We start from the raw sequence: 23,460 nt of genomic DNA, 5'->3' as shown, positions 1-23,460 counted from the left end.
ATCTAAATAAAGACTGTAGACAAGCAGTCAGATGTGCTTGTGATAAATTTAAGATATTAATCCAGAGGGTCATGATCTGTATGGTAGCCATTTTGTTTGTGGTGGCAGGGCAGTGGGGGTGGAGGGTGTATAATCCAGAAACATCTGCTGCCTTTTCTGAAGGAATTTTTTATTTTAGCTGGCAAAGGGGACAGCAGCAGACTGACAAACCCACTGTTACATAAGCTCATGGGCTGAAGTTCCTTGTTGGAAACAAAGAGTTTTGTACACTGGCATACTGGAGGGTGGGGGAGGGAGTCAGGAGGCCAGATGCTCCACAGAGCTGCCACAACCCCCCCACCTGTTTCTTTTTTTGTTTCTTTTCCCCCTTACAGGGTCTTAGAAGACCTTCTGCGGCCTCCGGAAGGTCTAAAAGCATCACTTCCAGTTTTCGCCAAAAACTGGAAGTGATCTTTTTAGGCCTTCTGGAAACCTCAGAAGGCCTACTGGGGGGTCTAGGGAAGGCCGTGTGCAACCTTTCCAGCCCCCAGAAGGCCTGATTTTCTCCAGAAGTGATGTTTTTAGGCCTGGGGGTGGCGTTTTGTGGTCCTGGCCCTGAGGCGCGCAAGGGCCAGGATCACAATTCATTTTATGTATTTATTTATTAGCTTTTTATTTACATCCCATATCGAAATACAAATTTGAAAATTGTCAACACAAGGGCAGAAAATAACATTTCTGAATTTCCTTACCTCTCAAAATGGGTCTTTCCAAAGAAATTTCTTTACATATTTTTTAGAATTTTTTGCCAGCTTTTTGCTTGAAGAAAGCTGTGTCTTACGTGACATACTTACATACATAGTACAACCCTCTTCTTCACATTCTAAGATGAGGAAGTCTAAATGTTATGTTATATATATTTTTAATAAAATTATCTTGCCCTTCAGTTCAGTGCAGCTTGCAAGTTAAAACCACAATCAAGGGGGAAGAAAATTAAAACAGTAACAAAACTAAGATACGAAAACTTAGCAGCAGCAAAAATACAAGGATAAGAGCTCAATGCTGGAGAATTACCCGCAATTTGCTGTTTGCTCAAGCACAGAGCAGCAACTCAGCTCCACGGATTCATTGATGGAAACAGATTGTCCGGGCCTTTTCAACCTGGTTTATGGCCTGGTTTGGGAGCTGTTTTGGTTGCCCTGGCAGATAACCTACATCTGCTGAAAGAATCTGAAATTTGATTCTGCTTAGAAGTGGAAGCTGAAATTCTGAAATGCCTACAAGTTGGTATGCAAGTTGAAACGCCTACAAGTTGGCATCTTGGTTCAGTGCTGTGTAGTGCATGCGTTTGAGTACAAGCTCTGATGTGGGGGTAATCTTCTCTTTGCAGTGTCTTCAATGTGCAACAGTGCCCCTGGATCGGGCCCTAGCTCCCCAAACAGCTCCAACAGCGCTATCACAGAAAATGGACTTACAGGCTCCGTGCCCAATATCCATACAGAGGTAAGGATCGTGGAAGGAATGATGCCATGCTACTGTTTCTCTCCCCTATCCCCTGGCCCCCAGAGTAGCATGACCTGGAACTCTGCCTGATGCTACCTTGAATCAGTGCTTGCCTTCTCTGCTTTGAAAAAAAAAGAGAGGAAAAAATGCACCTTACCTTGCTCCTGTCACAGTTTCACAGAATTGGGTAAGTGTAGGACTCCGTGTTTGAAGAAACCACACCTGGAGCAATATAAGAAAGCAGATAATCCACTTTCTGCTTGCTTTTTGCAAACAAGAAGCAGATCAATGCACACCTCATCTGCAGGGGGAGTGAGGGACATGGCAGCAGACTCAGGGTGAAGGACACCCTAAATCTGCCGCCCCCTCGCCCACCCATAAACTGCTACTGATGTAAACTACATCACCTAGCTTCAAGGATAGGCTGCTCTGTGTACCCCAGCGTATTGAACCAATTTGGTATCCTGTCTACAAAACCAATAAGAATGGTGCTTCTTCTTAGCTGTGCATTTGTAATTCCTCTGGCAATTATGTCTCCAGCTCTGTCTTTGTTCCTCTGAACCACAGAATGCTAGATTTGGACCAAGGAGACCTGGGTTCAGATCTCTGCCCAGGCATGAAGGTCACTGGTTGTTCCTTTGGTCAGCTTCATCTACCTCTCAGGATTGTTATGAACAAAAAATAAAATAAGTCCATCCTGATTTTCTTGCACTAGGATGTATAGAGGCCTCTATGTATAAAGATAGGAGTATAATGAATAGTGTTTAGATCACATGACTTGAACCGGTCTACATCCCTCACGAATGCTTTTAGGATTTCACTAGGAGACCATTGGACAAAATCTGCTACTCTGGAACTTTAGAGTTACAGCCATGACAGACAAATGAAAGGGCTAATGATTTATGTGGCTGTTCAGTTCATTTCGCAATTTTTTGTAATTGAACCTTCTCATCTCAACTACCTCCCTGCATGCCTTGTCAGCTGCAGTCTTAACTTCCTACCGACCTCCCTTCCAGCATTGCAGAGAGAGGAGATGGCAGCTGTGCATATGCCCTGTGAGGCTTAGAGATTTGGAGTGGTGGTACAGGTGGAGTATGCCTTATCTGGACTGCCTGGGGCAGGAAAGTGTCTAGATTTCAGAATAATCACATAATGAGAAATGCTTCCTCTTGCTCTTTTCATGGTTATCCATATAAGTGTCTGCTGGCTGCTTTGACATTTTTCAACAATGTCTGTACCTTTACACATCGCAGAACAGAGAACAGAACTTACAGTGTGTACTTGCACTGTACATGGGAATAAGCACAAGACATTCTAGTGTTCACACTACAGAAAGTTTAAAAAAAAGTCTTGGACAAAAGTGTCTGGATTTCAGAATAGGCTGGATTTAGGATATCCAGATAAGTGGTAATTTACCTGTAGTAGTGTATGAAAGCTAGACATGTGCCGGTGTGAGTTTTTTAAAAAGACCTGGAAATCTCAAGAAGTTAAGTACTGGCCCATTACCACATTCTGTGAATTTTTGTGTGTGTGTGCTCTTTGGTCTAATTATAGCCTTTAGTCATTGAGGATATGAAAGAAAAAATATATAGTTAGATGAGGGCTTCCAATCCAGTGTTAACAGCAGATGGTCACCACAGAACTAAAAAGAGATATGCAAAATGATCATGTAGGTGATGTGTAACTAGCGCACCACAATCTCTTGATTGAAAGAAGCAAGGGTAACTGCTTCAGTCCCTCTAGGCAGAATAAATAAATGACCAGCATCCTTTTCAAAGGCACCCTCCATCCTGCTTGATGTAATGCAAAACATAATGGAATTTTTCTTGTAAATATAGGTAATAGCAAAAGTTTAAATCATAACAGAAATGGCCATGCGATTGCTAAAATAGTGCACCACTGAAGCTAAAGCATTTGCGTTTGAAAGCGCGAGTGTGATTGTACTTGCTGTGATTGCAACCAGAGTGTGTATTTCTGGACACGTGAATGCCTGTAGGAGGTGCACATGTTTGTGTCGAGCATTGGATGGCTATGTGTATTGAGTATGTCATCTTGGTTTCCAAATAGATGGAAGCAGAAGAGCATTGAGAACAAACAGAAATTGCTTGGACTCACTTTTGCTGCTTGCTTGAAAGATGACTCATCTTTCAAGCAAGAAGGGGAGGGGTCCTTTGGTGAGCTGTGAATGTTTTAGCTTATTTTTAGCTGCATTTCTGAAAATGCAGTTTTTTTGTTCTCTCTCAAGTTAAAATGATGCCATTTAAGAAACAAACCACCAGATCTTTTAAAAGAAAAGAGCCACAAAATGACCCACCCATTCACTGGTCTGTGACAAAGACTCAATTCAGATATCACACTGAACAATGACATGCCGACCAACCACTGGTGGGAACTATAGTTTTGACCATGAACTATGGATTGTGCTTTCAAGCATACAATAGGAAAACTATGATTTAGAGATGCTTCTATCCTCTCCACTTCATAAGTGCTTTCTTGTCTTCGTGGTGCAGCAGACTGATGGCTGTAACTGGTTGATCAAGTCAGACATCTAGCCAACCATAATGAGCACATATTATAGTTTTGCAACACTACAAACCATGGTGATTTATTCCTGGTTGTCATCTATTCGCAAACCCTGGTTTGTCAATACAGGCATCTCACTAAATTACAGTTTAAGCTTTTTTGAACATGATTGGATATGCTGCCTGCCTTGAGCCTTTAGCATTTCAGAAGATTGTGAACACCTTAGCAATCTCATGTATCTACTGGCCTTTACAGAGCTGGATTGTTAAAATTTTGATCTCGATCAGTGGTTTTCAAACTTTTTCATGCCATGAACTCCATAACTAACTAAATAAAGTATGAGATTGGGGACCCATCGTTGATCCCACCCCCCTCCCAGGACCTTACTCCCTGACCCGTAACACGCTCCCAGCAGTGTTCACTTTCTGTCTGTCTGTCTGTCTGTCTGTCTGTCTGTCTGTCTGTCTGTCTGTCTGTCTGTCTGTCTGTACAGTGTTTTTACCCCACCTTTCTTCCTGAAGGAACCCAAGGCAGCTTACAAAAAAAAACAATGTAAAAATACAAGAGTATAAACTCAAAAACACAAATCATGCATTAAAACCCATAATATTTAGGAACATCATAATCTTATTAGGGAAAGCATGAAGTTTACCATGAAGCCTGACACTACTAGTGAAAGCTATTTTAGCACCATTGCTAAGAACCTGTGCAGGACTGGGACACAATCTCCTGGTACCTGAAGGGGTGCACCAGATGCCTACCCCTTTACCTGGTTGTGCTCTAGTCTTTTTCATTCCTGTAAGTTACCGTGACCCTATAACTGAGACTGCGCGACCCCATTAGGATCATGACCCCAAAGTCAGATCTAGACCTCATGAGTTAATACACTCATGGGCAATGTTTGTTCAGAAGCCTACTCCTGTTTGGCAAATCCTAACACTGGAAGGAATTAAAGTGAGGAGATCTGGGATATTGATTCTTTCTTTTTCAAGAGGAGGATGTGCTTCTACTCTTGAACTGTTTGTGCATGGGAACAGTGTTGTGACAAACCTTACCAAGTTGTTTCAGACAACCATGTAGAAAGTAATGAGCACAGCTGAGGGGAACACTCAGATGCCCTCACTGAGCATGACCCCTCCTTGCGGGGAGAAAAAAAAAGCATGTGGGCATTTCACTCTCTTGCGCACAGCCTAATCCTTCCCATCTTGACATCTGCATGGCTGAGCTGAAAACCAGAAGGGTATGTAATTACCTCCCATATGGCAGGTCAATCCCTCCTCCCTCCCATCACATAGTTTTAGTAGACTTCTTAGGGCTGTTTCCCATTGTTAGAAGAGAAAGTGCCATCTGCTGGCCAGTGGCGTCTTAGCCCATCCCTGTTAAATATGCTTTGGGAAGTTCCTATCCCAAAACTTCTTTTTTTTGCCTGGAATACTGTGATGACATCGCCACCATTGGGGCCCACCGGAAGACTACATTTTGAGAAAGCTCACCAGTAATTCAGTGTTTCCATTCCTAACCTTATCCTGAAGTCTGAATCAGTCCTTTCAAGAGATTCATTTTCTAGACACCTGCAGTGATCAGGGGCAGGAGGGGGGAAGCAGTAGTGTTCCGTGCCTTCCCCTTTTCCCTTGATCTCCCCTAAGCCATAGCAAAAATTTATAGACTTCCCGGCCACCATAAGGACATATCCTAGCAGAAAGAGACCATCCTTGGAAGTGCCTTTTCCAGTTATGTGGGGAATTACTCCCAAACTTAATCCATAGTGTGTAACCTAAGTCTGAAGAGAACTGGCACCAGGTCCTCTGAGAGGGAGTGCAGAAGGTACACCATACCTGGCCCAGGATCAAAAAGGGGCCTAGGAGCCAAAGGAGGGGAGCTGGAAATTTCCTGGGATCTCAGCAGGCCTTCTGGAGATTGAAAAATGGCCAGACCAACTGGGAAACCAGGTATACCTGGGCTCTGCATCAGGAAGACTGGTAGACCTGGACTCTGGAGACTTTTCTGGCTGCTGCCACCTGCCCTCATTCTGCCCACCCCTGTTGCCACCCTGTTTTGCCCCTTCCCCCTTTGGGAAGGGACCCCAAAGAAACTATGTCCCCCTGATAAAATTCCTCTTAGAAGCGGTAGACCCCAATGTCTTATTTTTATCATGGATATGACTAGTTTAGCAATGCATTTTCATGTAAGCTGCTTGGTGCTTTTTCCTCCTCAGCAGTGAGATCTTAAGCAGCATAACTGCTTCCATCTGCAGTCCTTCCACCTGGCTGCATCTGAGTGACAGGGGAAACAGTGAGGCCCTTTTCCTTTGCTTGGTTGGGGCCAAATGCCATTTGGCTCCTCCTTTCCCAGACCTGTCTCCTGCGGTGACCATTCCAGCATTATGTAACTCCCTTATGTAACAGTGTGAATGAGCTGGCACCTGAGTTTGCCTGTTTTTTCCCCCTCTTTGTTCCTTTTGCGTCATGGTAAGCAATTATTATAACATCTAAACCACCTTGAGTGCTTTGGCAGACAGGCAACATAACATAACCTCGGTCTTGGTCTTGGTGTGTCGCTGCATGCTGTCTCCTTGGGTTGGTTCCAAATCATAAATCAGTTGATAGTAAAAGTTGCCTACTGAATATAAACAACATAAGGACTTTGCAGTGGTATCATGCCTTGTGTAGCTGCATACTTATGTACTTCTGGGTTGCTAACAATGCAATCCTATGCACTTGTACTCAGATGTAAGACCCATGACATTCAATGGGACTAACTCCCAAGATTGCAGACTGACAGATCCAGGAGAATGCAATGAAGTCTTCAAACAAGGCTCCTGTTAGCCTGATAGTGTAAATAAAACTCATGATTCAACCAAAGTGATATTATTCAATTCAGTAATTAATTTAAGCCAGTGTTTCTCAAACTGTGGGTCGGGACCCAGTGGGTGGGTCGCAAGCCAATTTCAGATGGGTCCCCATTCATTTCAATATTTTATTTTTAATACATTAGACTTGATCCTCCCATGGTATGTGATTGCATTTGGGGAAATGTTACAGAGCGGTACTTTTTAGGCGACTATGTATATGCTTCTAACAAAGATAGCAACTGGAACTTACTCCTGGATAAGTGTGAATAGGATTGCAGCCTAGGATTGTTAAAAATTTTCCCGCTCAGTGACATCACTTCTGGTAGATCCTGCCAGATTCTCATCCTAAAAAGTGGGTCCCAGTGCTAAAAGTTTGAGAATCACTAATTTAAACTAAGCATTAACTTTCAGATAACTCACTTTATACGGGGGAAACCCATGTACTTTTATTTATTTTATACATGAAGTACTTTCAATGTATGTCATACCCTAACAGATTTTCACAATGATCTTATTGACTAATGAGGTTTGCCCACAACAGTACAGCAATGGTATTTTGTTGGGTAGGCTTGAATATATTTTCTTAAAAAATTAGTTACCGCTGAGCAGGGGTGGGACACTTGACTCGTAAGACTCGGTCTTGAGTCACCAAACACACGTTTCCCTGAATTGTGCAGACTCAAGAGACACATATTTTGAAACCAGAAGTGACTCAGGAGTTTTTCTCAGGAACTAGTAGGGACAAGTGAAAGGGGGTGGGTGGGTTTCTCACTGGGGTTTGTAAGAACCCAATTGGCGCATTCTGCAATGCTGCACTCAGAGCTTTTCTTACAGATGGGATGGGGACATCAGGGGAGTTTTAAATGAGAACTCTGACACACGTATACTGCCAGCAGCTCCATTTTTTCCTGCGGAGCCACACCTGCTCATTTATTGAAAGGACTCTGACTTGATTCAAGCCCCAAAAAAGCTCTGGCCAAGTTCCGAAGGCTGCCCTTTAAGACCCATGCATGAATCGAGTCAAAGGAGGCAGGGTGGGGCAGGGCTAGACGAGTCTCACTGCAGTGGATTGGCATTTTCCTGCCATTGAGATGCTTTTGGTATTTCAGGAATCAGGTACAAGGGTTGCAAGTCAGCACATGGCAATTCTGTTGGAGCACAAGCTTCAAGATGTCCATCATAAGTTTTCAGTTTTATATTTATTCAGTTGCTTTGAGCTTGTTCAGTTGCTTTGCCAGCTCCAGGTGTTCCACTGATTAGAATTATATTGAGCTTTAGAAAGTACCTTGGCTCTAAAGGGGGTGCAGGGGGTAGCAATTTCACCAGGCATCAAACTTTAGGGGAGCAACAAGCTGAGCTTGACACTAGTGGCCAAAATTGTGAAAACCTTGGGGTATGTACGAATTATATCATCATGTTATATATCATTGGAAGGGTAATTTAATGCAGAATGCAATGAAACAAACCACATTGGAATATCTGTATTCAAAAGTTATGGTCAATTAGCCAGAAAATGAAAACACATTGCCTTATGGAACAAGAAGTGGATTTCCTTAACTCAGAATTTACGTATGAGATTGATTGTTCTGAGAGCCAATGAGATGTTATTATGATGCAGCATGAAACCAATAAGGTGTTAGCATGAGTCAGCTCTCATTTCCATGTATCATAATACTGTTACCCCTGCTAAGTGTTACCCTTTTTCAAGTGGTGCTCCTCTTTAGCAGTGGGAGAGTAATGGTCCCTCTTAACCCCAGCACAGTGTCTTTAACCAATAAGGGGCACTCTTTTTATTTATTTACTTAGGGCCTAAACATATCCAACTTTCCAGTGTCAATGCAGCCATAATGCAGCCACGAGGTAAGGAAACAAATGTTCCCTTACCTTGAGGAGGCCTCCATGCTTGCCCCTTGAGTGCAGGATGCAGTGCATTCTCCATTGTCATAGCTGCACCAGTATTGGAAAGTTGGATAGGATTGGACCCTTAATTAAATTTGATTTTTGGGAGGGGGGGCTACAAAATCTTCTTTGATCCCAGGTAGCATATAGATGCCTTAGCTATGCCATTGGCTAGGGGAGGTGGCAGAGCAAGTGGGTGGCAAGCTGCTAGGGGGAGAAGGTGGGTTTTCCCCCCATTTTCCCTTTTTTAAAAGCCTGGACATGGTGTCACTTTCAGTTGTGACATCACTTCCGGGGCACCAGGCTAAATTATCATTAGCTGCGCAACTGCTTGGCTCTTCCTACTGTCTTCAACTTGTGCTAGACTGTGTATTCTTGAGGAAGCATCTGCGTCTGCTTGGTCTCTGCCCAAAAACAAAAGCTTTATCCTACATGTTCCTGTCTCCCCATCCCTATCTTCAATTCTTCTTCTCTTTTATGTAGCAGATGCTGCCCCAACATCGAGCTGTCGCAATGGATGGGTCAGCTAACCAGCTCAGCTTATATACTTCCCCGTCTTTGCCCAATATCTCCTTAGGACTACAGGCTACAGTCACAGTGACAAATTCGCACCTCAACGTGAGTACATGCTTCCTACAAAAGCCCAAGAATGGGTGCACTGGCCTTGATCTCCAGTTCTGCCAAATCCCCACACAGAGCCCATCTAGCTCAGGATTCTTCCTTGTACCTGTATTGATCCTAGTCAGTGCCGCAGGAAAGTTAACTAGCTTTGGTATGATAATGATAGCTATTCACTGTTCTTAGTTCTCAGAGTCTGTTAGGGAGAAGGGTATAAATGTTGAACTGGCTGTATTAAAACCTGCTGCTGGAACCTGTAGCCCCTAAGCCTCAGAGAAACTGATTGATTCAGAGTTATCTGGTGAACTTTGTGGCTGGGACAGGATTTGAACCCAGGTCCCTGTTGTCCCAAGGTCATATTGTATCCACTACTGACACTCTGCTCTACAAGCTGCCAGTCAGCCGTCCTTGCTCCCATCGATTTTCAACCTTTTTTCCATCTCATTGCAGGCTGAGAAGGCGCTAAAATTGTCAAGGCACACCGTCAGTGTTTTGAGCAATTGACAAGGCACACTGCCCCTCAGGTGGGGGGAGCTCATATTCCCCAGTGGTTCCCTCCCCCAAACTACGGATCGTTCGTAGCACACCAACGTGCCACAGCACACACTGGTTGAAAATCTCTGTCCTAAATAATGCATGTCACACTACCTAGTTAGTTTCTATAAGTAGCAGTGTGGATTACCAGGAGAAGGAATATAGGATAGCAGATCTGGAAATTAAAATACTGACACTTACATTTTCCAGTTCAATTTGGCATGCTTTGAACTACCTCCAGCTTCAGCAGCATGTATGCCTCTGGACGTCGGCTGTAGGGGAGCACTGCCTTCCTCTCCTGCTTGTGGGCTTCCCAGAGGCAGCTGGTGGATCTCTGTGAGAGGCAGAACACTGGGCTAGATGGGCCCAGTTAAAAGCATATATACTGCTTGGTGCCAGCAGCAGCATGGATTGCAGAAGTAGCAGATTTGGAGTCCCTGGGGCAAAGCCCTGCATTAGCCCCTGTCCCAGTTTATGCCCCCTGATGGTATATTGCATGGTATCACTGACATGGGCACTGAGGATTCAAGCGTTGGCTCAGGCGGAACTGTATGATGCATGTGGGCCCTTCACTTGGTTCTTGACTTGGTCACACTCTGCTGTCACCCCTGTGCCAGTGATTTTTTTTTTCTCCTTCACAGTTCACAACTAAGTGTATAACAAGCAAAACTATAGCATTCTTAGCCATAGTAAATCAAATAACAATAAAAACTAACGCTACAGTCATAAAAACCACAAAACAATGGCAGCTGGTGAAACAAAAAAAAAAACAGTAAAAGGCAACCAGCGTCAGTGTTGCAGATAATTGTGAAAAAGGTGGTTTTTAAGCAGGCACCTGAATGATGAGACTCAGGATGGTGTAGCAGTTCAAGAGTTGGACTTAGACCTGGAAGATCCAGTTTCAAATCCCTGCTTAGCCATGAAGCTTCCTGGGTAACCTTGGGTCAGCCACTGTCTCTCAGCCTCACCTACCCCACAGGGTGGTTGTTGTGAGGACAAAAATAAGGGAGGAATCATGTACGCCACTCCAAGATCCTTGGAGGAAGGGCAGCATAAAAATGTAAATAAGTAAATAAATGAGGTTGGCACTTCTCCCGCTTGCCTGAGGCAGGCATTCTGTAAGCAGGGCTTCACCAATGAGGAGGTCCTCTTCCCTGCAGCTTTCCCTCATGCCTCTGAAGGCAGGGCTGCCTAGAGAAGGACTCACTGTTGCAAGTGTTAAATAAAGATTTGGTGGGTTTGCCATGGGAGCAGATGTTCCTGGGTTCCAAACCTATATTCACAGCTTCAAAGGTTAAAACCAGCACTTCGAAGTGTGATGGAAACAAATTGGTAGCCAGTGTGTATCTCCTAAAACTGGTGAAATAGTCTTCCATTCTATGAGGCTCTTGCGCCCACACATTTTTTTCCCCTCCTACATTATAGAGATCTCATCATTTGGGAAGTGTTCCATCCCAGGAGATTTGAAATCTTGGTTTTTGTTTTTTTTTAAACTCTGCTTTGCGATATCATTTTTGAAGAGTCTTTTGGTTCCTTCTTCACTGCCGCCCCCCTTCCAACTGGCACCCAGCTGCGACCTCTTTGTTGCCTCCCTCTGGTGACAGCACCAAAATTGGCTTCAGTCGGGCATGCAGTACTTGTGCCCAGTCTACAACTTGGCTATTTTCAGCACCGCAGGTTGGAAATAACTGAGTGCCAGACGTCGCGTTCTGCTGGTCTCTGCAATGATTTGTTTTCCTCAGCTGAGAGCAGCAACATGCTTACGGTTAGACATGTGGGCCCTGGATACACAGACCTCGCTGAAATCAGCTAGCGTTCCTGACTTCTTTTAATAGGTCTAGCCCTGAACTTGAATCCAGATATACGACTGGCTGTTCGCCTGTGCTGGGTCAGTGGGTTCCAGTGATCAGCAGCCTCCGGTCTTGAACTTTGCTTCTTTTTGAACAAATCATTAAATGTGTTTGCCTTAATTCCTTTGGGTTCAATTTTATGAATACTGTGCAAAGTGATGATGGATTGGACCTCACCCCAGCTCCCATCTGATTCAGAATGTTTGAACTGGATTAGTGTGGAGGACATTCAGTGGACACCTTAAGTCATTCCAGTTTTAAAGTAGATGTCATTCTAGATTGGTGACGGCTAGATTGGTCTAGAGCAGGTTGGTCCAACACGCAGCTCGTAAGGTCTCTTTTGGCGGCGCCCGAATTGCCCTGTCACACTCACTGCCCCCTCCTTCTTCAGCAGCTTTTTGGTCTCCCTGCTGCACTGTTCTGGTTCTCTTTTGTAGAAGAAGAAGCCAGAATGGCACAGCAGGAAGATTGAAAAGTGTGGCCACACCCACCGCTGCTTCCTCCTCTGCCGGCTTCTCCTGCCACCTCCCCCTTCAGCGGCTCAGAACCCGGAAGTAACTGGCGGTGACCTCATCACATCAGTTTCTGCATTTGCATTCTTGGGGGATGGCTCCAGGGTATTGTGGCCCCCTTAGTAGTAAATGTTGGACTGCCCGGGTCTAGAGGTTTCCCAAAGCAAGCGTTCCCTCCCTCCCAAGAGAGGCAGAATGTGGACAGAGTTTACAGGAGCCATTCAGTCTCAGGCTCAGTTCCCCAGAACAGTGCCTTAAACTGATGGGGGAATGGAATAGGAGTAGTAGCTTGGCCATTAACAGCCTGTTTCTATGTTTCACTGTTTCACTCTATTTCTATGATGACTGTGAACACTTCTGTCTCTCTCTTCTATTGTTTAGGCCTCTCCGAACCTTTCCACGCAACAGGAAGCAGAACGTCAGGCCATCCAGTCGTTGCGTCAGGGGGGCGCCTTGACGAGCAAATTTCTGAGCATGTCGTCCATCCCCAGTTGCCTTCTGGGGGTGGCCCTTGAGGGTGAGACCAACAACCACGGGCACGCTTCCTTGCTGCAGCACGTTCTGCTGTTGGAACAGGCGCGACAGCAGAACACACTAATTGCTGGTGAGTGGGGGGAAGTGGTGTGAACGAAGTATGGGTCAGTCCAGTGGCAGCCTGTGCAGCCTAGAGTTGGAATGTAGTATTCTGCCACAGTCACTGAGTGGTGAGCACATGCGAGTGGGTGTTACTGTGAGGCAGTGGATGGAGAGGTGGCTGACACTGCATTATACAGGAGTGCAGGGGTTGATTGAAGGCCAGCAGTGCCCTGTGTATGCCGGTGACATCATTTGTCTGTGCCCATACTTAGCATTGCTGGCCATTCATCAGGCACACAGTTCTGCCCCAACCACTTTGTGCTTTTTAGCCATTCCTGGAAGTGGGGACTTGGTGTATGAGGTTATATTCTGGGTATGACTCTGGTTGTATTCCTGGCAATGAGGACATGGGAACTCTATTTGTCTCATTGTGGTGGCAGCTGAGTAATATATTCTGTCTCCCGTGCAGGTGACCCCTAGGTAAACAATAGCTCCTCTGCAAGGAGCTCTTGCAGAGAAACTTCACTAATCGTTGTTTTAGTACCACTTGTTTATAAAATGAGTAATAGTAGTTAACAGCCTTCCAGGTTTGTGCTTAATTTGTGCACTCAAAACATTGTGGAATACATTGTAGAATATGGCCTAGGACCAGGGTATCTTCAGGACCACGTACTCCTTTACAGTCTGGCTTATCCCCTTAGATCATCTGGCAGAGCCCTGCTAAGAGTTCCACTGAGGGATGGCAGAAGGCCTTCTCTATTGTGGCACTGCACCTCTGGAACATGCTTCTGGAGGATCTTGAATCAGCCCTCTCTGGAGACCAGTTCCAACAAGGCATAAAACATTTCAGTTTCTACTAACTAATTTTTTTTAGGGGGAAGGGGGCTTCCTCACCGCTGTCTTATAATTATTGAACTGTTCCCTTGCCACTACCCCACTCCCCGGTATTTAGGGAGGAGTGTTTTATCTACTTATAACTGTTATTTTATTGCCTGTTTTATTGCAGCTAGTTTATTGCCTGTTGATTATGTGTGTAAATATTTTAAATGATATATTTGATTTTATTGCAAGGTGCTTTGCGCAGTTTTTAACAGGAAAAGCGGGGTATAAACTCATTAAATAAATAACAGTCTTGAGGACTGGCAACTTGGTTATAATTTTTCATTTTTACATGAAATGTGGGATGGTCAGGATGACAGAGCCCAGAAACAATGCCTTAATTATGACCTCTGGTCCCGTCACCACAGTCCCTCTGCATGGACAATCCCCTCTGGTGACAGGGGAGCGCATCCCCAGCAACCTGCGGACTGTAAGCAAGCTACCCCGGCACCGCCCGCTGAGCCGCACCCAGTCGTCACCGCTGCCCCAGAGTCCTCAAGCACTGCAGCATTTGGTTGTGCAGCAACAGCACCAGCACTTCTTAGAGAAACAGAAGCAGCAGCAGATCCAACTGGGAAAGGTAGGTATAGAAGGTGATTGCTTTTTTAGCGAGGGTCAGAAAAGAGCTTGCGCACTACACCTGAGCCTGTATTTCATGGCTACACTGGATGGTAGACTACTCTAGGGTTGGTTTCATACTAGGGCTCTTCAGAGCTGCTATCAGGGGGGAAGGGGGAAGCCATTGTTGTGTTTAATCAGCTGGAAGTGGAATTAAAACCATGATTCTGTATGCAACGTATTGTAGTGTTAAGTTGCCTGTGACCTGTGACCAAGATCCTTTTAAAATGGGTGTCAAACTTGTTTCATACAGCATGCCAAATAGCATTCATGATACCTGCTGAGGGCCAGAAGTGACATCATTAAGCAGGAAGTGATGTCATCAGGCAGATGATGGCCAGAAATAACACTTTGTTCTCAAATAGAAACTCATTAGGTTCAAACGACTGAAGAGAAATATGTAAATCTTGATCATATTTTCAAGATATGGGAGAGCCCAGTTATCATGTGGGTTGCCCTTTCAGCTGTGCTGCTTCTGCTGAAGCATCACTTCACCTCTCAGCAGCTGAGAGGCAACATTAGTTAACATCTTACTCCTTGCAGCCTCTGCCCTTTTATTGTTTCTTGTTCAGTATGGCTGAAGTATTTGTGATGAATTGCCCTTTAATAATTAGGCAACTTTTCCCTTCCCCTGGAATTAAGAACAGCTCTCTCTCTCTCTCTCTCTCTCTCTCTCTCTCTCTCTCTCTCTCTCTGGAAACCTTTTGACGGGCCTTCAAGACCTTCTTATTCATGAAGGTTTTTAACTGATGCAGGAGGCTGCCACTTTTTTAACTTATAATTGAGGTGGTTCTGGGTGTTTTAGTGTTTTAATTATTTTTAATATACATTATATTGATTTTGTGTTTGATATTGTTCACAGCTTTGAGTCCCCTTTGGTGTGGGAGAAAGGTGGGATAAAAATACTATCAATAAATAATAATTTCAGTCTCCCATGGGGGATGCTTTAATTTAATTGATTCCTTCTATTACAACTATGTTGCTGTTACATTAAAAAAAAAATGGAAAGGAATCAGTAATTAAAAACCCACACCCCCTTGCATAGAATGGAAGCTGACTGTTTAGGAACAATTCATCGCTAATCCCCCAGTCGCACACTGAACAGGAAGCAATATTAAAGACACACTAGCCCTTAAAAGCTCTGTGTTGCCTGTCCATGCTGCACAGGCTGGCATTTTACTGCCAGTGAGAGAGAGAGAGAGAGAGAGAGAGAGAGAGAGAGAGAGCCCTACCTACCTCATAATCAGATCTGAAGAAAGGCAGGCAACGTAGCACTGGAATTAAACAGGTTACAATGATATATTCTGAATTCTCAGTCAAAGATGAATGAAAAAATAGGTGGTGTTTCCAAAGAAAAAAGGTGAGCAGCAAAAGGCAGCAGCTTAGGACAGTGTGTAGGGATGAGGGGATATGTCCCTTCTTTTCGTCACCATCAGCATGTTCCAAGCTGGCTAGGAATATAGGAATAGAATCCCCTGACTAATATCTACATGTTTTAGGAGAGGGGAGTAGAACAGTGGGTTTATCTCTGTCCTACCACCAGGTAAGTGGAGTGAGTCTAGGTTTCAGACTCCTTTTCATCACAAAAAAAGACAGAAGCAAGTATTTTCCTTGTTCCAGTTTGCTCCATGAGCTGCTGGCTGCCCACTGCTGCCGTAGGTATTACTAGCTAACCAGGTCACATTCTCTTTCCCACTTACTCCTTTTGTTAGATCATCACCAAGACTGGTGAATTGCCGCAGCCGCCCACGACTCACCCTGAAGAGACAGAGGAGGAGCTGACAGAACAACAGGAGCCCCTGGGCCAGGGTTTGCGTTCTTTTGTGGTGGATGACTTGACAGAGAGTGAGGGAACTCCGCATGACCTGGATGAGGAGGAGGAGGAAAAAGAGGAGGAGGAAGAAGAAGAAGAAGGCGACGCAGAGGAAGTGGTGGAACAGCAGGGCTGTCTCCGAATGAAAGATGAGGCTGGGGAGAGCGGGCTAGAAGAAGAACAGGAGGTGGAGGAGCTGGGGGTGACTTACAGGCAGGTGAGGCCTGCTTTAAAGTCCATTATCCTTTAAATCTATGTGGAGATCTCCTTTCTTTTATGAGAAAGAGACCTTTAAACCCCGTACTCCAATGCAAGTTCCTCCTTGTACGGGGCAGTCATTCTTTATACTGCTGTAAAGTCGCACAGTGAAGCAGTGCTGCCTGACGCAGGGCCTCCAAGAGGAAGGGGGTACAAAGTTTCTTTTGGGCTCCTTCCCAAAGGAGTGGGGGGGGGGATGAAACACAGCAGGGGAGGGTAGTGACAAGGGTGGGCAGAACAGGGGTGGGGAGGGAGCTGAACAGGGCAGAGGGAGGGTGACGACAGCCAGAAAAGTCTTTGGAATCCAGGTCTACTGGGCTTCCCAGTGAGGAGCCCAGGTCTACCCACCTGCACAGCTTTGGCAGCTTAAACACAATAATACAGAAAACCGAACACGCTCTTAAGTCTCTAAAATCTTTAAATTTAGAAAATCATTGTAGAAAGTTAGCATCATAGTATTTTTGGCCCACACTAGAATAGAAAGTGTCCAGTACCAAAACATACTTCTGCAGCAGCTGTGGTCCCGCAGTGGTGTCTCTGAGTTTCTGTACTTCATGGTTCACAGATCCACAAGCCAAAGAGCTACTGTAGCAGGCCAGTTTTTTCCCCAGATTTGACATTGCGTTAAGGAGTGCCCTGTGTTCATTCCTCGGCCCAGCAGATATGGCTTGCGGCAGCAGCTGCCTCTGTGTACCCAGTATCCCATGCAGTCAGCGAATTTGGGTGAGATCAGAAAATTTAGGATCCCAGGACATTTTGGGGCCCCTCCTTTGGCTCCTGGGCCCCCTTTTTGACCCTTGGCTTGGATACAAATTACCCCCTTTACCCGCCTCTCATGGGACCTCATTTGATGCGCAAGAATTTTTATATACATTGAGTATTAAGAAGCAACTGATGAGATTTAGTGCGTTCTTTTGTATAAGAATAATACATTTTTATATGTAAGAATTTAAGGGTTTGCTCAGTGCAGTGCTAACTTGGCAAGTACGGCAGATGTTCCTCGCGTGGCCAGCAAGTCTCAAGCAAAAATTGTGTGTGTGTGTGTGTGTGTGTGTGTGTGTGTGTGTGTGTGTGTGTGAATGAACAGGAAGACAAGTGTTCTGTGTTTCTTTGGTGCTCCTCTAGTTCCAGCTGGCAGGCATCAATTTTTGACTTAACGCCGCTACTGCTACTTAGTATCTGTGATATATCAGTAGTGTGCTAGGCACTGTGCAAAGCATAGAGGAGCACACAGTCTCTGTCACAGAACCCATACAAACTTACATGCTGTGCAGCCACTTTCTCTCTGCATGTGGAATTTAGGGTTCTAGATTGCACAGTTGGATTGGTGGTGGTGGCAGAGCAATTTGTGGATAGTCAGCCTTGCTTTCTCAGTAGGGTCTGGGCAACATCTTTTAAATCCTTCTGATTTTGTACAAGGAGGCAGAAGTAAGAGGTGGGGATTTGGGTAGAAGAGAGCCATGTGGCCTTGTGGGAGCAGGCAAGATGATGTTTCAGGGCATCAGTGAAGGCACTGCAGAGGTTGTGAGTCTGGAGAAGGAGGCAGCACTTTGCTTTCCCCATTTCTCAGTCCATTCATTTGAGATAACAGTGGTGGAATCTCCAAACAGGAGAATGATTCATCTTCCACCCTACAGGCCTCCTCCTTGTTGTCCTCCCCTGCCCTTGCAAAAGTGCCTTTCTTCCACTTCTCTGCATCACTCCCCAGTATGATTCATCCATCTTTCATTTTTTTAATGTCTTTTGTGCACCTTAAATATTTCATCAGCTTCATACTGAAGATGTACATTTGGCACATAGATTAAAAAATTTCCTTTTCCAGAAGAAAGGGCACTTCATTAAGAAATCAGAAGGTAGTGAGTGGGGGTGGAGAATAGATTCCAAAGGAACAAGCAGAAAGATAGCATGAATGTGGGACTTGGGCCATGGCTGTGGTGGATGTGGACAATCTAGAAAAGCTCTTAATTTGATTGTGTATAGCAGCAGTTCTCAAACTCTCAGGGTGCATTTGAGCCACAGCAAGTGTGTGCAGGGACAGGGGGAAGGCAGCGATGCGATCTGCTGGATTGCACCTCTTTGGGGGGGGCAGGGGCTTGCTGCCACTTACCAGAGCCTGCAGCAGCCTCCGGGGGTACAAGGAGCCCCCCCACCAGCCTCTGCAGGGCTCCTCATGCTGCAGAGGCCATCAAAATTGCTATCGTGACCACTTCTGGTTTTGTGTTTGTGAAACTGGAAGTGGTCCCAATCATGTTTTTTATTGACTCTGCATCTTGGGGAGCCCTGTGGAGGCTGGCACAGGGGTTCCCTGCACCCCCAGGAGGCTGCTCAGGCTCTGGTAAGTGACAGCAAGTCCCAGTGCCCCTCCAAAGTGGTGCGATCCAGCGGATCACATCGCTGCCTTCCCCCCTGCCTGCCCCTTAATGGGGCAGAGACCAGGACTCTCTGGCTAGGGCATTGTGATGCCCCAGTTTGAGAACCACTGGTGTGTAGGATTGCAGCCTTTAAGTTCAAAAGAATACCCAGTTCTGTACGTGCTAGGAAGAAATTATGTATCCGTGAACCATTAGGGCACTGGGTGCCTCATTTAAGCTAAATATGGCCACAGTTTTAAACTGCCCAGGTGTTAAAAGTAGTGAGACCCTTTGAATGTTCTTTCTGTTTGTCTTCCCTTTCTCTCCCCGGTTTCTGTCTGGTGTCCCCTGCGCAATTTTGATAGGTGTTTGCAGACGCACATCAGCTGCGACCTGTCCAGCTCTACCAGACGCCCCTGAGCATCAACATTCTGCCCCATCAAGCCCTCAGCCGCACCCAGTCCTCACCTGCCAGCACCAGCCTGAAGAGCAGTACATCTGAACCTTTGGTCAAGCACCTTTTCACTACAGGTAGGAAGCAGTGAAGAATCCTCTCTTAGGGACTGTGTCTCAAGAGTGATACATGACTAGTACAGGTTGAGTCTTGTTATTCGCAAGGGTTCCATTCCCAAAACTCAGTGGATGGCGAAAATTGCATTAAAGCAAATCCATTTAAAATACAATGCCTGTTTGCTAGGTGATTTTAAAAAAGCATTGCTGACCTTTGTGATGTAAGGCAGAGTCATTAGGCAGACAATCCATTAATCAATCTCTCTCTAGGTGCTTAGAAAGGCTTCACTCAGAGCCAGTGACCCCTTCCTTCATCCAGAGCGCAGTGCTGGGAAGGAATGCAAACTGATTATTTTTCTTTCATGTGCTGGGGGAAGAGAGGGGTTGCTTGCCTTGGAGTGAAGCTGTTCTAAATGCTTAGAGAGAGAATGATTGATGGATTGCCAGCTGCCCTCTCTTGCATTAATGAGGCTATTGTTAAACGACTTTTTTTCTTTAATTTAAAGGGCCCTTCTCATGGCGTTGAGATAAACCTCAGGTAAAAAATTCGTGGATAATTAGGTTATACCTGTATCTCCATTGGGGATATACAGGCAGGCTCCTAAATCCGCGGATCCAGCACCTGCAGATTCAGTTATCGGCAGATCCAGGGGGCACAACCTCCCCCCTTTGCACCCATTATTTTCCTTATTTTTTGTGCAGTCATGCTAGAAGCATGGGTGATTCTTGCTTTAAACTTACATAAATAAAGCAAAGTGACATGCAGGCAACTAACCTGCATGGTAGAGGGCAACTAACAGGAAGCAGGACAGTCTTCTCCATATCTGGAGTTTCCTTATCCACTGGGGGGTGGTGGTGGTGGAATGGAACCCCCCTAGATACTGGGACGCAACAGTATACCACCTTGGAAGCCATGAGCCTTGCCATGAAAGTTCTTCCAGATGTGTGAGGAAAGACAATGCTAAGTATGCTTTGGAAAATTCTTTATTCTCCATGTTCCAAGGAGCACTGCCACTGAAAATAGGCTCTGGACCCAATAACTATCTCAAATTAAACCCTGAGCTCAGGGTTTGTAATAACAAGGCTGCCTCAGGTTCTCTGGGACTCCTTCCACTTCTCCCACCCAGGGAATTCCCTGCCAAAAATTGTTCAACAGCAACAAACAAGACAAACAAAAACCATCATCTCATTCATACTCTCAAACATAAATATCCTAAGGGACATCCTCCTCCAAGTGCAGAATGTAACCTGTAACCCTCCAGGAACGTAATCCCATCATTGTGAACCTGCACAAAGCCTATAAACTCTCAAGTGTGACTGTTCAGGGAAATGACATGAGGGACATCTGTCTTTCTGCAACGCTGTGCAATCCTAGGCAGGTCTATTCAGAAGTAAGCCCCACTGAGTTTGATGGAGCTTACCTCCAGGTAAATCTATATAGGATTGCAGCCTTATTCCAATGCCCAATATGAGGGTGTCACTCCCTAGTTTGGGAGTGCACACATACCATTTCTCAGTCTGGGAGGCAGCACTTAATTTGAACCATTCTCTGAATCTGAATTTCGTTGTATTTGGTGTTCAGACATGATCACCATGAAATAGTTGAGATTATCTTTTGAGCATGGGCAGAGTGTATTTTCTTTCACACCAAGTAACCAGGAGTCCCTGTGTAGCAGGTGGGTCTTCCAAGCATGTTTGAGCTCTGGCACCTGTGAGGTATTGCTGTGATCTCTCCAATTTTCCCTTCTGATCTCTCTTTTCTCTTCCTCCGATGCTTCCATTTCCCACCTTCTCACAGGCTTAGTTTATGACACATTCATGCTGAAGCACCAATGTACATGTGGAAACACTAATGTTCACCCAGAACATGCTGGGAGAATCCAGAGTATTTGGTCCAGATTACAAGAGACGGGGTTGCTGAGCAAGTGTGAGGTAAGGATCTTGAAAGTGGAATTTTCTGCCAGCAGATGGTAAGGCAGCAACAAGGGCTGGGTTTAAAGTAGGAACACATTTTGAAGAATTATTTTACAGCGGCATGAACCCTCAGTCTAGAATATCTGATCCAATATAAGGGGACAAAAAGAAGAAGCACCCCAAAATTAAAATTATTATAGCTACCTTAAATTACAGATATAATTTGTATCAGATATAAAAACCATCCAGGGAGTTTAAACATAAAAAGCGCTGTAACCAGGCATAGGATCTAACTTTGTGATATATAGATTCAGTGAGTTGTATCCAAAGAAAGTGAATTCTGACCACGCACCACTGAAATCAATGGAGATGCTAGTCATGGTTGACTCAGGCTCCATTCATTTCATTAGTGCTTAATCAGGATTCACTTTCTTTGGTTAGAACCCAGTTTTTTCCCCAGGAAGATGTAGTGTGCATCAGGAGAAGTCAACACGCTTTAAAACAACTCATTAAAATTACGGGAATGATACTAGATGAAGTATAACCATTCACATACAAATGGAAGAAAAATTGTTGACAAAAATACAGCTAACACCTTAGAGCAAAACTGATAAGTCAGCGCTCTTGTTAAAAGAACACAAGCAGTGTCTGCAATCCTGTAGATATTTATAGTTAAGAACAGACCTATAATACCCAGTTCTGCAGCAGCCCACCCCAGTATGAAAGCCCACGTTCCTGCATGAAAAACATAGATGTTCTCTCCCCATTGCTATTCTAGTAATTTTCAAGCAGGTTACTTTGTTACATTTTTCATGCAGGAACGTGTATTGACTTTATAAGAGTGTTGACTTCCCCCTGGGCTGAACATCAATTATGCACTGAACCTTCCTGGGGAAAACATCTGTACAGTCCCTTGATGTCTGCCACATCTTCACATTTAGTTATGAGGGTGAGTCTTTTACTCCTTTACTTCCTTAACGCTATTACAAACCAAATGGGTAAGCCTTGTGTCTTTTTGTATAATAATGTCCTTGAGTTCCCAAGAGAAATTGTGAAAATGGGCTAAATCCACTGACTGAATCTAATCCTGTGATCGGCAGCACGGCTTCATGCCACCAAGCACTGTTGCAAACGTGCCGCAGGGCATGTTTGCGAGCCTCTCCGCCGGGCTCCCGCCCATGCTAGCCCAGTGTCGGCTGGTGCTGGGCTAGCACGGGGTGGTTGCCCAGCTTATGCGGCTCGGCAGTCTCCCAGACTGCCAAGCCATGGCATGGTAAGCAGGGGTGGGGACGGGGGTGGGGAGGAGGCATTCCTGGGAGGGGGGAGGCTGGCGGGGGCGGAGAGAGGGCGGGGGGAGGCGTGATGCGTGGAGGGGGGGCGGGCTGGAAGTGTGCCAGGGGAGGGAGCGAAGCAGGTCCGTGGAGCTCCTCTCCGCAGGATCCAAGGCGCTCATGCAGGGCTTGGCGCCCTACACGAGCGCCTTTACCTTATGTAAAGTGAGTAGCCCCATTGTGGGGCTGCTTACCTTACCTGGGGGAAGGGGACAAAAGTCCCCTTCTCCCAAGGTGCCTCCCGCGGTAGCCCGGGGCGCGCAGGGTCCGGTGGCAGCTGTTCTCTGTGCCGCCGAGCCTGGGCACCCCGGGCAGCTCAGGATTGGGCTGTGAGTCGTATACAAATAGAATCAAACTTACTGATAAATTCTTGTTTAGCCATTCCAAGACACAGTGTACATTTTCCAGCATTTCATATGATTTCTTTTGGTAGGATTCAGAATGAATGGGATAAAGCAGTAGGACTTGATCTCCTACCTCTTGTAAACAGTGAGAATAGGGGAGAAAAATCATGCAGATTCATATAATTGAAATCAATTAAACTTAGGGCTGCTTCCAACAATTAAATCTCATTGAAACTGATGCAAAGGTGCTATCACAAGTGAAGCTAAAAATATGTGTGTCTGTGTGTATTTTTACAGAAATTGCAAGTGTGGTTAATGTAGCACTTAAAACAGTAAAAGTTATTTTTTTTAAAAAACATTCAAATGACAGTCCCTGGAAACATGGCTGCTTTTATTTCCAATGGTCTTGTCCGTCCTGTTGCCATGTGCAAGCCAACATGGTCTTAAAGATGTGTATTATTGTTTGCCAATTGCCACTTTTCCACCATAGCAACAACAGAGTTTCTGCCAGGGAACAGGGCCTCTTCTGCATCCGGAAATGCCCACTCTGTAGACCCTTAAGGATATGAGCTGGTTCAGTCTTTGACAGCTTGATTA

At 45.2% G+C, this 23,460-nt stretch overlaps 1 protein-coding gene across 4 annotated transcripts in view; it reads left to right on the top strand.

The window, feature by feature from the left end:
- The window catches only part of HDAC5 (histone deacetylase 5), a 129,177-nt gene that overhangs the window by 83,020 nt on the left and 22,697 nt on the right, over positions 1 to 23,460 (top strand). For 3 of the 4 annotated variants that reach the window (XM_066628789.1, XM_066628787.1, XM_066628785.1), the window contains 7 exons: positions 1,370 to 1,482; positions 9,239 to 9,373; positions 12,651 to 12,873; positions 14,093 to 14,304; positions 16,055 to 16,372; positions 19,130 to 19,295; positions 21,073 to 21,206. In XM_066628789.1, the coding sequence (XP_066484886.1) occupies positions 1,370 to 1,482; positions 9,239 to 9,373; positions 12,651 to 12,873; positions 14,093 to 14,304; positions 16,055 to 16,372; positions 19,130 to 19,295; positions 21,073 to 21,206 (1,301 nt within the window). The remainder of the gene's footprint in view (positions 1 to 1,369; positions 1,483 to 9,238; positions 9,374 to 12,650; positions 12,874 to 14,092; positions 14,305 to 16,054; positions 16,373 to 19,129; positions 19,296 to 21,072; positions 21,207 to 23,460) is intronic. The other variant, XM_066628786.1, reaches the window with a different exon arrangement.

Source organism: Tiliqua scincoides, chromosome 5 (genome assembly GCF_035046505.1).
Source record: "Tiliqua scincoides isolate rTilSci1 chromosome 5, rTilSci1.hap2, whole genome shotgun sequence".
NCBI classification, from domain to species: domain Eukaryota; kingdom Metazoa; phylum Chordata; class Lepidosauria; order Squamata; family Scincidae; genus Tiliqua; species Tiliqua scincoides.
This window is presented reverse-complemented; position numbering and strand designations above follow the sequence as displayed.